This window comes from Haplochromis burtoni, unplaced genomic scaffold (assembly GCF_018398535.1).
Source record: "Haplochromis burtoni strain Fernald_Lab_line unplaced genomic scaffold, NCSU_Asbu1 Contig_155, whole genome shotgun sequence".
Lineage (NCBI taxonomy): Eukaryota > Metazoa > Chordata > Actinopteri > Cichliformes > Cichlidae > Haplochromis > Haplochromis burtoni.
Window position 1 is genome coordinate 1,008,868 of NW_024582516.1, and position 12,517 is coordinate 1,021,384.

General features: G+C 39.7%; 2 protein-coding genes across 7 annotated transcripts in view; both read left to right on the forward strand.

Moving 5' to 3' along the window:
• Positions 1 to 7,894, forward strand: part of myo3a (myosin IIIA) — a 75,953-nt gene extending 68,059 nt beyond the window's left edge. For all 5 annotated transcript variants that reach the window (XM_042224913.1, XM_042224914.1, XM_042224916.1 and 2 more), the window contains 3 exons: positions 320 to 360; positions 4,399 to 4,710; positions 7,292 to 7,894. In XM_042224913.1, the coding sequence (XP_042080847.1) occupies positions 320 to 360; positions 4,399 to 4,710; positions 7,292 to 7,406 (468 nt within the window). In that variant the 3' untranslated portion in view covers positions 7,407 to 7,894. The remainder of the gene's footprint in view (positions 1 to 319; positions 361 to 4,398; positions 4,711 to 7,291) is intronic.
• Positions 7,895 to 9,080: 1,186 nt separating this feature from the next.
• Positions 9,081 to 12,517, forward strand: part of gad2 (glutamate decarboxylase 2) — a 19,515-nt gene continuing 16,078 nt past the window's right edge. Inside the window, exons 1-4 of one of the 2 annotated variants that reach the window (XM_005932120.2) lie at positions 9,081 to 10,026; positions 10,338 to 10,400; positions 10,546 to 10,689; positions 11,342 to 11,575. In XM_005932120.2, coding sequence (XP_005932182.1) covers positions 9,951 to 10,026; positions 10,338 to 10,400; positions 10,546 to 10,689; positions 11,342 to 11,575 — 517 coding nt within the window. In that variant the 5' untranslated portion in view covers positions 9,081 to 9,950. The remainder of the gene's footprint in view (positions 10,027 to 10,337; positions 10,401 to 10,545; positions 10,690 to 11,341; positions 11,576 to 12,517) is intronic. The other variant, XM_005932121.3, reaches the window with a different exon arrangement.

Here is a 12,517-nt window from a genome sequence, read left to right on the forward strand (position 1 = left end):
CTTGCATTAATGTGCAGTTTGGCTAGTGGGGGTCTTTTATCTGATGTTTCTCACTGAGTGACTGAAATGCCTCTCATAGACATCAGTGACCATCATGCTTCAGTTTAACGCATTATTTCCAAATTGTTGTGTTTTTCTCTAGATTAGTTGATTGTGATTAGTGGTAATGCTCTCCTATAAGATGATATGTCACCATCTTATACAACAAGATATGTCATCTAGAAACCATGAATATAGAGTGTTTGTGGGTAAATCCATCCAGATATTACTGTTGGCTGTTTGACATTTAATAATCAGTTCTCCATCTCTCTTCATTCAGCGGTCTGTCCAAGATGATAAACGCAAACCCAGGAAAGAGGGGTAAGTGTCCCACTCTTATTTTAACAACCTATTAGCTACTGTTTTATGAGGTTGGCATGCTGCCTCCTTGCTTGCTACTCCTGGGCCATAGTAACTACTACAGCCTGGTGCCAACATAGGGACAGTGCAAGGGCATAAGGTCCAAACTTAATGATCCACAGTGATACACACATCCACAGTTAAATTAATTGCCCTCATCTTTTACCTCTTTACATTGGCTGAATATCATATTCTTAGAGAAATGTAACGTAAGGAATCCCAAATTGGTGGTTTGGTATCATTTATAGGAGTTGTTCTGTGGGTTTCTGCATTATGTGACATGTTTCGAATATACTGGTAAATGTTTTCAGCATTTTTGTTAAAGAAAAGAAAATGAAACCAGAAAGTATCTGTGGATGTGTGCAGTCATGCATCTGTATGTGCCGTACAGGCCACAAGGTGAGCATCCCGCACAGAGTGAGGGGTTGAAGATGGACCGATAGCGCTGGCTGAACAAGCAGGGGCCTGGGTACTTTATCACAGCAGTCTGAGGAGACACAGACATGCACACACACACACTGAGCCCCCTTGATGTGGACACACACAATACAACACAGTGCTAGACATCAAGGGTAATAATTTGTTAGCAAATAAATAAAGTCAGCGATGGACAGGTGCAGTTTACATGCATCATTAAGGATGAGAAGGTCAGCAGGAACAATAGTGTCTCTGGCTGAAGCTGACAGCAATTGGGCTTGGGAAATGGGAAAACGTGGGTGGTAGGGATAGAAAGCTGGAGAGTATACTGATGTGATGATAGTAAATGAGAGTGAATACATGAGAAATGGGGAGGGAAAGTGTGATTGCATAGCACAGATATCTATATTTTAGTACCACTATCAGAACTCTGAAATCTACAAGTTGGTTGGTTATTCAGCCTGTTTCAAGCTTATGAAACCTTATAGGCTTCTCACCACACTGCATTTCAAAAATATGTCTGTAATCGTTGTGCATTCAGTGCATAATTAATTCTGTCATATTATTTGGGACATTTCAAACAAGTCTGCAGCTATAGGTTAATGTATGCTTGTGGCTAATGATATATTGCTACTTTAAGCTAAATACTAAAATGTTGATCTCTGGTAATATTTGCTTAGAGCATTAAAAAGGCCTGTAACCCTATTTTTTAAAAAAAAAAGTTGTTATCTAAGTTATTAGAACTCAGGACATTTAGATTTGCCTGCTTCTTGTTGGTATGAAATAGTCTTCCATCTGCTTTTTTCCCCAAGGGGTGATAACATTTTACATTTTACACCACATCTTCCTGAAGCAAACGTCCCTTTTTTCCAGGACTACACTAACATATGACACACTGCGGTTGGATCTCTTGCCAGAAATAAACCAAGGATCTTTTGTGTAAATGGCAAATGTGTTAACCACTACACCACAGACAACTCATAAAAAGCTAACTGTGAGCTAACCTTTTGTGTTCAAAAATGAGGCCAGATTTAGACATTAGCTATTTCTTACCTCATTAGCTTTACTTCTCAGTGTAAGAGAATGTTTACAAAAAAAGCCACCATGTTGATTTTGGTCTGAAATTAGATACCCCACAAGTTGCATTCATCTTGCTCATCAAGCATACAATGCTGGGAAGTCATCCAAAAATGCTTCCGTGTGCATATCAAGGTACTTCACTTGAATCAAATGAATCATTTGTCTAAAACAATTTCACTTTCAGTCTGGAGTGATATGTGGCTGTTGCTGTCCCTAAAGCCATGCATGGCTACATAAATCAGTAATGACAACAGTAATTAAAAGTAATCTCTGAAATGTGGTAATACATGTATGTACTTCATGTCTATGTAAATTATATGAGTAAAATCGAGTGTAGAAAGGCAGAAATATAAAGTCAACCTTCCCAAAAATTAAAGAAAAAATAGTTTTTAGTCTACCCAGAAGAATTCAAAAGATCCCAGACAAGCCCCCCTTTTTTGTTCTGACCCAGCTTATAAGCCACTTCTTTATTTTGGATTAAGGGCCTTGTAAAATGGCAGAATAGCCACCTAGCTTTAAAAAAAAAAGAAAAGAAAGTTTGCTCAGTCACTCCTCAAAGCTTCTCTCACCTTATCAAAGAAACTCAAATGTTTAGTCAACCCAGAAGAATCCAGAAGATCCCGGACGAGCCCCCATTTATTTTCTGACCTGGCTCATTAGCCAGTACAAAAAATGAAGAGTGATTTCAGAGCTTTAGATTACTGAACAATCAAAGTTAAAAATTGAGATGATGCAGTATAAAACAACAGTGAAGACTATATGCTGTACTTTACCAATAGTGGCAGGCCTAAGCCGACCCCCAACCCAGGTATACCTTTATCTGGTATGCCTGAATAAGACTCATGCACTGCCACTCCAAGGTCAATAAGGGGTTCAGAAGGGCTTGTTAAATGTGCCATATCTGGTTAGTTCAATGTGGCAGGTGCCTTGAGATATTCAGTCAATTTATGTTGTCGTGTTAGTAATGTTTGAGTTGTATATGGCATAAAAAAAGAAAAATCAGTGGATGTTGTAGGGAATGGCAGTACTTCAGCTAGTTAAAACACGACCAGCTATAACCTGAAGTCTTTGTCACAGAGCCATCTTAACAAACAAACTGAACATCTGCATTCCTCTGTGAATTATCTAGTGCTACAAAAACTTTAAAAAAATTAAAAGCTCTTATATAATAGATCTAAATCTTGTGCTAGCCATTGTCATTGTGGTTTTTCTTTGTCCGTGCTGTGTCAATCACATAATTGAGCTAATAGTTTAGAGGACAGGAGAGGTAATTATAATCAAGGAGAAAGAATGTATTTCAGCTTTAGAATAGCACATTTATTGTAATTCATCAGTGGGATAATTGTGTGCCAACCCCGCCTCTAAAAGTACAGTGATAAGTTCAGGTCAAGCTTCAAACACATCACAATGTAAGAATGAGATCAGTGTACTGGCTGTACTGACTATATATTCTGATAGTGGTTATTACCTTATGTTAACAATGTGTGAGACATATTGATCTGCACATTGAAACTGTCCTTTTCACACTTCTGTTCAAATGGAGGTCAAAGTGACGGCTGAGAGAAGGGCTGCACAGTGCAGATGGACAGTTTACACAGTCTGGTGAGCAGATACCTGGATGATGAGGACTTGATAATTATCCTCTTCTCAATAAGATTTGTCTTCTTTCTGCTGCTCAGTTAATTTTATAGTCACTGCTATCACAGAGACAAATTTTAAAGATGTGAAATCAGCTGGTGAATTAACTTGGGGAAAATATTTTTTCTCCTTTTCTACAATAAAGAAATAGTTATATTGATGCCAGCATTTAGTGGCTTCTAAAAGAAAAAAAATCACAAAAAGCAGAAGATCATGAGTATCTCAAAGACCTGCTTATAGACGAAGAAAGTTAGAAAAAACAACAGCTCTGCGTGTGAGCAGAATAGCTAAACCCTCGGTTTATGAGGGGCAACCAGTCAAAGGAAAGTTAGCCTAAAGGGGAGTGGCCTTAAAGGAGATGTTTTGACTTGTTTTAGACAGGAAGAAAAGAGCTTCACAACAGTCAAGTATAAGAAAAACAAGTATTATTTTTGAAGTCTGATTCATGCAGAGCAGCTTCAGTCGAGTCAAAATTAAAAATTTGAGTATGAAATGAGCACATATGGTCCCCTTTAAAGAGTTGCTGAGGTAGCTGCATTGAAGTCCATATAGCCAACCTGCGCCTGCTCCTAATTTTAAAATAAAAACTTGAATAGAGTTTTATCTGACCTTAAACAAATGACTTTATAATCAGATTTGAACGTAAAGTAAGAAAAACATAACGAGAGGAAAAGCACTTAACTTCAATCAAAATCTACTATTGAGGTTATTGTGTTTATGAGAAATGCGTTGTATTGATTTTTACAGCATTCGTGTCTGGTTTCAGTCACACCTGTGCTCTATTTGTATCCGGAGAACCTGTTTAAAGACTGTTTGATGACACTCTAATGTCTGTCTGACCCCGTCCTCTTATTTTTGCTGTAGCTCAGGGAAACTGTTGGATGTGGATGACCACTACTACCCAGCCCTCTCTACCAGCCGTTCTGAACCCTCCATGTCCAAAGAGAACACATCATCCATGCCTGAGAGGAAGCAATCTATAGGGAGGAGGCAGTCAATGGAAAGGAGGCGGTCCGTAGAGAGGAAGCAGTCCATGGACAGGAGACGATCTATGGATAGAAGGCAGTTTGGGGACAGGAGGCAGTCTGTAGAGCAGAGACTGACTGCTCCCAGTCGACAGATCCGAGAGAGGGCCGCCACTGAACCAGAGCGTCCCAAATCTGCCAAAGAAAACAGGTGTGTCATTTATGTCCTCTTCATAGTGTCTCTGGCAATAAGTACATGTCCTATAAAGTGTCCCTGTATTTTTGTGAAACTGTGCATGACTGCATTAATTACTTGTTTCTGCTTTAACACTGAACCAACCCCATTCAAAGCACCTGAGAGATAACTGCACGATCTGATATCCTCGTGTTGGTGTTGTTCCCAGATCATCATACTAAATGTTGTTCCAGGATCAACATTGCAAGTGACCAATCAGAATGTTGTGACGTCATACTTTTGCGACTTCGGGAAAAACCGGCGTAAAACAAAAAACTGTACTTAAGCTGGGAGAAACCGCCTCTGTCCGCCGATCAACGGACCCTAACCCTAACCGTAACCCTTTAATAAACAGTAAGCAGAATTGATATTGTCCTTGCAACATTGGAATTTCATAAATGCACGAATGGCTTGGCGCGCAAAAGAATAACGTCACAACATTGTGATTGGTCACTTGCAATGTTGAACCTGGAACAACATTTTCATGATGGTCTGGGAACAACACCAACACGAGGATATCAGATCATCCGAGATAACTATCAGCTATGTTGTAATCAGCACCATCAATAAGCTTCAACAAGGTGGAACCACTTTTAAGCTGGAAATCAGTTTCCACTTTTTATGATGCCATTTTAATCTTTGTCAATACCAACCACGAGGTCCCATTATGACATTTTTGGGATTGTTTTTCCAACCATCTCGTCATCATTTCCATCGACTCGCATTATGTGAAACAGATGAAAGATAGGTAATGGCCTTCAGGATTTTTGTCCAGCTGACCGCTTTGTTACCGTCTGCACGTACAATTTATTACAGTTCAGCTTTACTGATTCACAAATATAGTCACAAGTTACATTGTTAATGTTTGCTAACTGAATTTGTTACGTTTCTACTTCAGTATAATAATGATACTACTGTTGCTACTGTTTAAAAATAAATGTAATCTCAGTGAATTTGGATGATTTGTAAAGTCAGACCTTAGTTTACAGAAAGAGGGAAAAGCATTATCTACATGACCATAATAAGACAAAGCTATACAGGCTGTATATGAAAGATGGAAGTTCTCACCATGATATCACCCACTGAAACCACTTCTGAAGCATCTTGGATTTAAGAGACAGATCTGATCGTATTTTAATGAGGCTGGAGTACTAAGCTAGCAGCTAATGTTGGCTAGCTGGTAAGGCTATAGTTACAGTAAGGACAATAGTGGTTAGAGACCATGGCATGCTACAATTTTATTGCAACTGTGTACAGTAAACTTTGTAGTTTTGAAAGTCTTCACAGCAAGTCTATGAAAACTCAGTCAATTGTTTTCTTCAAAGTGACTTTGCTGCTTTAAAGTTGGTAATCAAATGGCAATAAGATGAAGTCAGTCTGCTAAATAAGGTCAAGTAAATAATTACACGCAGTGTGTTTATGATAATAAGGACAATTGCTGTCATTCGTTGCTAATCTGTTGCAGTCTACACATTCAACAGACGTTCGCATAAATTACTTATATTCATAGTCCAGTCAGAACCTCACAGATATAAGACAGAAATTCTGAAATTCCTTCACAAATAGTGATGTAGTTGTCTCTTGTCTTTAATTCTAACGTTGTGCTTGAATGTATAGGCACAGTGCACAGATATCAACTAATTAGTGCTTTGTAACATGCAAATAAAATACCAGACTTTAACTCATCACAAGCGTAGACTTGGAGAGTTTGTATCACTTAGCTGGTCAAATAATTTCATCATAAAGGCTACAAAAGGCAGAAACACCACAAACACAGTCAAGACTTCCAGTTCAGTGACTTAAATTAGCTGAGGTGAAGCCTAGCAGACAGATTAGCAGCCTAGCCTGCATCCACCTGTCACTCAAACCAGTCTCACCCATAATAATGCATAGTTTTAAGCCTTGACTAAATTTAATTTGCTGATTCATAATAAAAATTTCACTCCACAATAAAGTTTTTGTGAAGAGGTAAATTATCTGCAGAGCCAACAACTGGGCTGTAAACATGTTTATTTTTACAGAAAGTTGTTCAGTTTAACATGAGTTTACTGCAGTCTGCCTCAAGTGGCTGTTTGAGGAACTGCAGCTTTTGGCACTTCAACTGTCTTTTATTTTTCAGCGCTATTCTGCTGCCTGTCACTAAAAGATATTATTAAAGATTCTTCAGATCAGGACTACAAATCAGCTACTTGATTTGTAGTTTTAGTCTGGCCACATCCTTATTCCATAATAGGACTCGTGAGGTACCAGCACCTCTGTTTATGAGTCTGGTTTTTGAATTTTAGTTTTTACTTGCTCGAAGGATAAATTCATACATGAATTTAATCTATTTTCCCTTCAGCTTGGCCGCTCCCTTGGACAGCTCATGATAAATGGCCCAAATATGATAACCAGTATGAAAACCTTGAACCCTGAACATGAATCTTTTCATCTCCTTTCCATTTAATTTTGTTTGTTTGTTTGTTTGTTTGTTTACATCCCCACGTCCTACCTTGTGTTCAACATTTCTGTTTTTATCTACTTGTGCTGAAATTTGTCTCCTTTGTGTAATCGACAGACGCTCTGTTCCCAGAATGGCCTCCACAGAGAGCCGGACTGAAGAGAATCCATACGACTTCAGACATCTACTGAGGAAGACCTCGCAGAGACAAAGGCTGATCAAACATTACTGAATACAGGAAGTGACTTTTGGCTATTCGGGACTTGATCAGTCGGGATCGCTGATCGCACCATGTGGCAGTTTGTTCTGGTGTCCTGCTAACCACAGCACATGTTTCATTTATTTTATTGATCTTCAGACACATTGTACAACAGTTTGGGTAGGAAATGAAACTCCTCTGGACTTAACTGGACAGACTGTATTGATTTCCATGCATACAGTGAACACAGAGTACAGTCAATGTAAATAACAAGATGTCATACTTTTAAACTTGCTGTAAAATAAGGTTTTATTTATGAGACCAACAGTTTAGTTACTGGTATTCTGTATTTCCAATGTTTTTTCTTCGATATCTTTATTTTCTTTCAAAAAATTTGCAGGTTGTGCTCTTAAAACTTTGCATTTCAAGTCATTCTGAAGACTAATCAGCTTCATATTGTGAAGAATGTACATTATTTTATCTGCTCAAATGTTCAGTTTGTTCAATTAAACAAAAAAATATATTAAATTCCTCGTCCCATTTCATTATTTTTAGTTCGCTGCTCTCAAATTAGCCGAAATCGCAAACTTGTCATAACCGTGCAAAATGAATAACGTAGAAGGAAAAATGCAAAGACATTCAGTGTTTCATTGCCTGTGTGTATAAAGTACATCAATTCCTCGCATTATCCTCCATCCCGCGTTATTGTTGCTTTGTGCGCAATAATCACTACATTTGAAATAGCATTCACTCAAATGACAGCCTTTGATTCTTGTGAATATTTGGTGGAAAAGTAAGAAGGACAGAATGTTTTTTATTTATGTATTTATTTGAATATTGATGCCAGATTCAACCTCTGACCTTTATGTGACATTTTTGAAAGAGAAGCCCCCCTTGGGGGCTGTTAGTGAATCCCCAGCTACATGCTGACTGCACACAGTGCACAGTGGCACAAAAACACGTAGGGCTGAAGAAATCCTGACAAAATGCAGACTACGGAAGAAAAACTGTTACAGCTTCCTCCACACACAGGATTCACAGACAAATTATTTAAAATAAAGAAATATTACAAAATGTTACACCAAGTTTGAACAAAGAAAAAAAGCTCGGAAATGACACAATAGAGTGATCTCATAATACACTGTGTGTGTGTGTGTGTGTGTGTGTGTGTGTGTGTGTATATATATTATATAATTTTTTTTTTTTTTTTAAAGGGTTCAGTTTATGTTAATGAGGCTTTTTGGGTATTAGATAACTGTTGACCAGTGCATTTATAAATCACTGCAGATGAGGCTCAGTGTCGCTTTGATGCCTGCAGGGTTAATTTACACTAATTCGTGGAGACAGAAGGTGACAGTGTTGGACTTCCACGTGGTGATTTGTAACTAGATATTGTAAGTAACATAAAATGTTATTTCTGTAGCACCTTTGCAGACAAACACACACTGCTTCACAACACAATACCAGAGCAAAGAAAAACAGAGTTAATATTGTTTTTAACTATTCCCATTTGTTTTCCTCCTTGTATCCGGATATTTTGACGCAGTTAAACTACAGATTTAACGGCTTAACTTTATTTTGGATGGGGTGGGTGGAGGGGGGGTGTCTCAAAATCAGACAAAAAAAAACACTTTGTGAGTAAAGAAAGTAAAGCAAGCCCCTCTCTCAGTAATAAATATTTTCGGAGTAACGCGCCCCTGGAGTGAGCGGAGAGAGGAGGGACCCACGAACACTCTGTGCATTTGAACCGAGTCCCCTCTCCGCCTCGCTGTCTCCTCCACCGGAGGCGGGCAATTAGAGGTCTGAAAAAATAGGTCTGCGATTGCTGGGCAGATGAATTAGTTGGCGTTCAGTGTCTGTATGGAGGGTAAGTTCTGTGCGCAGGGGGCCAAAAATGTCGGGGATGTATGGAGTCACGACGCACGACGCAGCGCGGCTCGTCATGACCTGAAGTGAATCACCACGGGATTGCTTTAGTGACGTGAAATTTAGGTTGGCTGCAATTAGGCATGGCTTGTGCGCCGCATATTTACCAGCAGCTGTAGCCTCATAGCTGCTTTTTCCCCCTCCACCATTTTCATCACCATTTTCTTTTTGCTTATTGTTTTTCTCTGAGTCATTTTTTATATAATGTAGCAGCTTTGCATCAAAAGACATTTCACTACATCCGGAACTTGCGCAAACTATCTTGCGCTGTATTGCATTTTCCCCCCTATTAAGTAAAGAGCGTGGCTGCTCTGCGCCGGTCAAGTGTTTGCGGATTTCTTTCTGGACACGGCGCTTCATGCTTCGTGCACCTGTGGACGCCTGCAAAGGAGGAAGCGAGGACGCCTTTTGTGATTTCTTTTATTTTTTTTTACCCACCCCACGCTCACACACGCACATACGAGGGTCGGTTTATTTGTAGTGTCTTTCCAGCGAATTAAAGCGTCTGTCGGATGCACGGCTGGATTTCAAGCAGTCTGAAAGGTCTGGTCAGATTCAGCACCACATCGGCTCTGAACAGCTCCCGGTCGTCGCGTGTGGATGGGCTCTGTCGGTCTCCGCGCCTCCTGCAGCTCCTAACTACCGGCAACAATGGCATCACACGGGTTCTGGTCTCTTGGCGGAGATAATGCTGGGGCCAATACCGGGAGTCAGAGCCCGAGTACGCGTGAGTGGCTTTTTGTCTTCAAACCACCTCCTGATGGACCGGGCGCAGTAATTCCTGAGCGTTGTCTCAAGCCAGTGCCCTGCATTCACCGAACCACCAGACAGGCCTTATAATAGGCAACAATCCTGCTTTCTTTTCTTTCTTTTTTTTTGCTTCTTTCTTTCTTCTTTTTCTCCACATGAGACATTTTTCGTGTATCTAAAGAGCTGTTTTATTTCAAGTTGCATGGCGCCTTTTGTGTTTCCCTAAACTTGGACTGAAGCTGAAGCCAGCACATCCCTTATCTGATTTATCCCACTTCTCTCTTTCAGCCAGGGCTTGGTGCCAAGCAGCGGCCCAGAAATTATCCGGAGGAATTGGATCGAAATTATGTGGTATGTTGGGGAAGGAGCGGGGGTGGGGGTGGAGACGGAGGGGAAGCTATTTTTAGGCAAACGTGCCAGCTATTTCCATCATAACTGTCTGGCCCTAGAGTAATAAAAATATATATTTCTATGCTATTTTTGTGGGTTTCCAAAGCGCTGCTAAATGTCGGGGAGGTGGAGAAAGCCGCCGAGCCGGGCGCCAAGCAGCCGCCAGAGACGGCTGCAGGAACCTGCGGCTGCAACAAATCCTGCAACTGCACCAAAGCTGCTGTGGGCTTCTCCGACCTCTATTCAACAGGTACGAAAGTGCACTGTGAAGCTGGATTAATTTTAAGATTTATTTTCTTCTCCGAGTCCAGACTTGGCTTTGCATTGAGCAGCTTTCACTGTGCGAAGTAGGCTAGAAAATAGACATTGTTTTTATGCAATGTTTGTATATAATCATCTTAACTATAAAAGGAAATAATCTCAAAATGCTTCTCAAATATTTGCATCTGATCGCACAAACTCCTGAGAAATGTTTGGCTGAAGTTATCCGCTTTAACCTCAATTTATAAAATAACACATTGTGTATTGGATGAATAGTTTTGTCCATCATTTTCATCTTCACCACATTCTGAGAGAGGAGTTATGTTGGTCTGTTCTCCTCAGAGAGGGGCTATTTCCGAGAGGTCACCTTCACCAGAATCGTGTTTTTTGAGGTGTTGAGCGCAAAACACGAGATTTTCGTATAAAGCAGAATCAGTGTTCGGACGTGGAAACAATATGAAATATTTATTTGTTTGTATGGAGGAAAAATTCAAAGACAAAAAAATAAATAAAACTTTGACTCGTGTAAATGTGAATCTTAATATTGCGTGGGAGCATTTTTTTTTTTGCACACATTCCTCCGTCCTCAAATAAAAATCACAAAATGTCTCCACTGTAATCCATCCACCCCCCTCTCGCAGACCTGTTACCGGCCACGGACGGTGATACCAAAACGATGACCTTCCTGCAGGAAGTTGTGGATATTTTACTGGCCTACATAGTGGAGTCTTTCGACCGGGAAACGAAAGTTATTGATTTTCATTATCCGAACGAGCTGCTTCAGATGAACAACTGGGAGCTGCAGGACGAACCTGCGACTCTGGACGACATCTTGATCAGCTGTCGCGCTACATTGAAATACGCCATCAAAACAGGTAGGCCTGGGTCTGATTTTATTGCATGCATGCAAATCAATAAATTCACTTTTTAATATACATATATGTTTATTTTTAAAAAAAATAGATGCTTCGGAGTGTTGGAAAAAAATTCCCCCCAGGCTGTATCATCACGCGCAGGCCTGAATCCCGGCCTTTCGCTCATCTTTGTGTGAAATCTGCCAAAATTCCAATATTCACGCATATAAATGGAAAATTAAAAACACGTTTAAAATATAATAAAAGGAAAGGCTATATAAATTACAGAGAGCTACTGTGAAAATTATGTTACACCCTACAAATTATTTAAAACTCGAGTTACTGCAAAACTACACGCTACAAGCTTAAAAAACCGACCCGGAAAGAGAGAGGCAAACAAAGAAAACGTCTTTAACGTGTTCCGGGTTTAATAAATAAATAAATAAAATGATAAATGATGCCTATAAAGCATCAACACAGTTGTCCTCCTTTTCCTCCTCCTGACCATCAGACCGATAAATGCAGTGACGCAGTAAATCTGGTTCACCAAGTAGGAGATAATAGGCTAATAACCAGGCTTCATAGGCCAAGTCCATTATTCTCCCCTGAGTGACACACGCAGGGGGGGATTTACAGCAACGCCACAGGACAGATTTCAGCCTCCAAAAAAAAGAAAGAGAAAAACTGAAAAAATAGTTTATGGTGGTGATGAATATTTAACAACCTTAAAGACAATTAAAATCACAGTGTAATGCGGATATGAGCAAAGATGTGAGGATTTCAATCATTTATTGTAACCATTTATCAGCAATTTTCCTCTGCTACGAGAAAAATGTTTATTATTATTATTTAGGAATTATATGGTGTTGAGAAGGACTTGCACCAGGTTTATAAGTACAGTTATATCTTCCTTCCTTACTTCCTTTGTCTTCTTTCTTTCTTTCTTTCTTTCTTTCTTTCTTT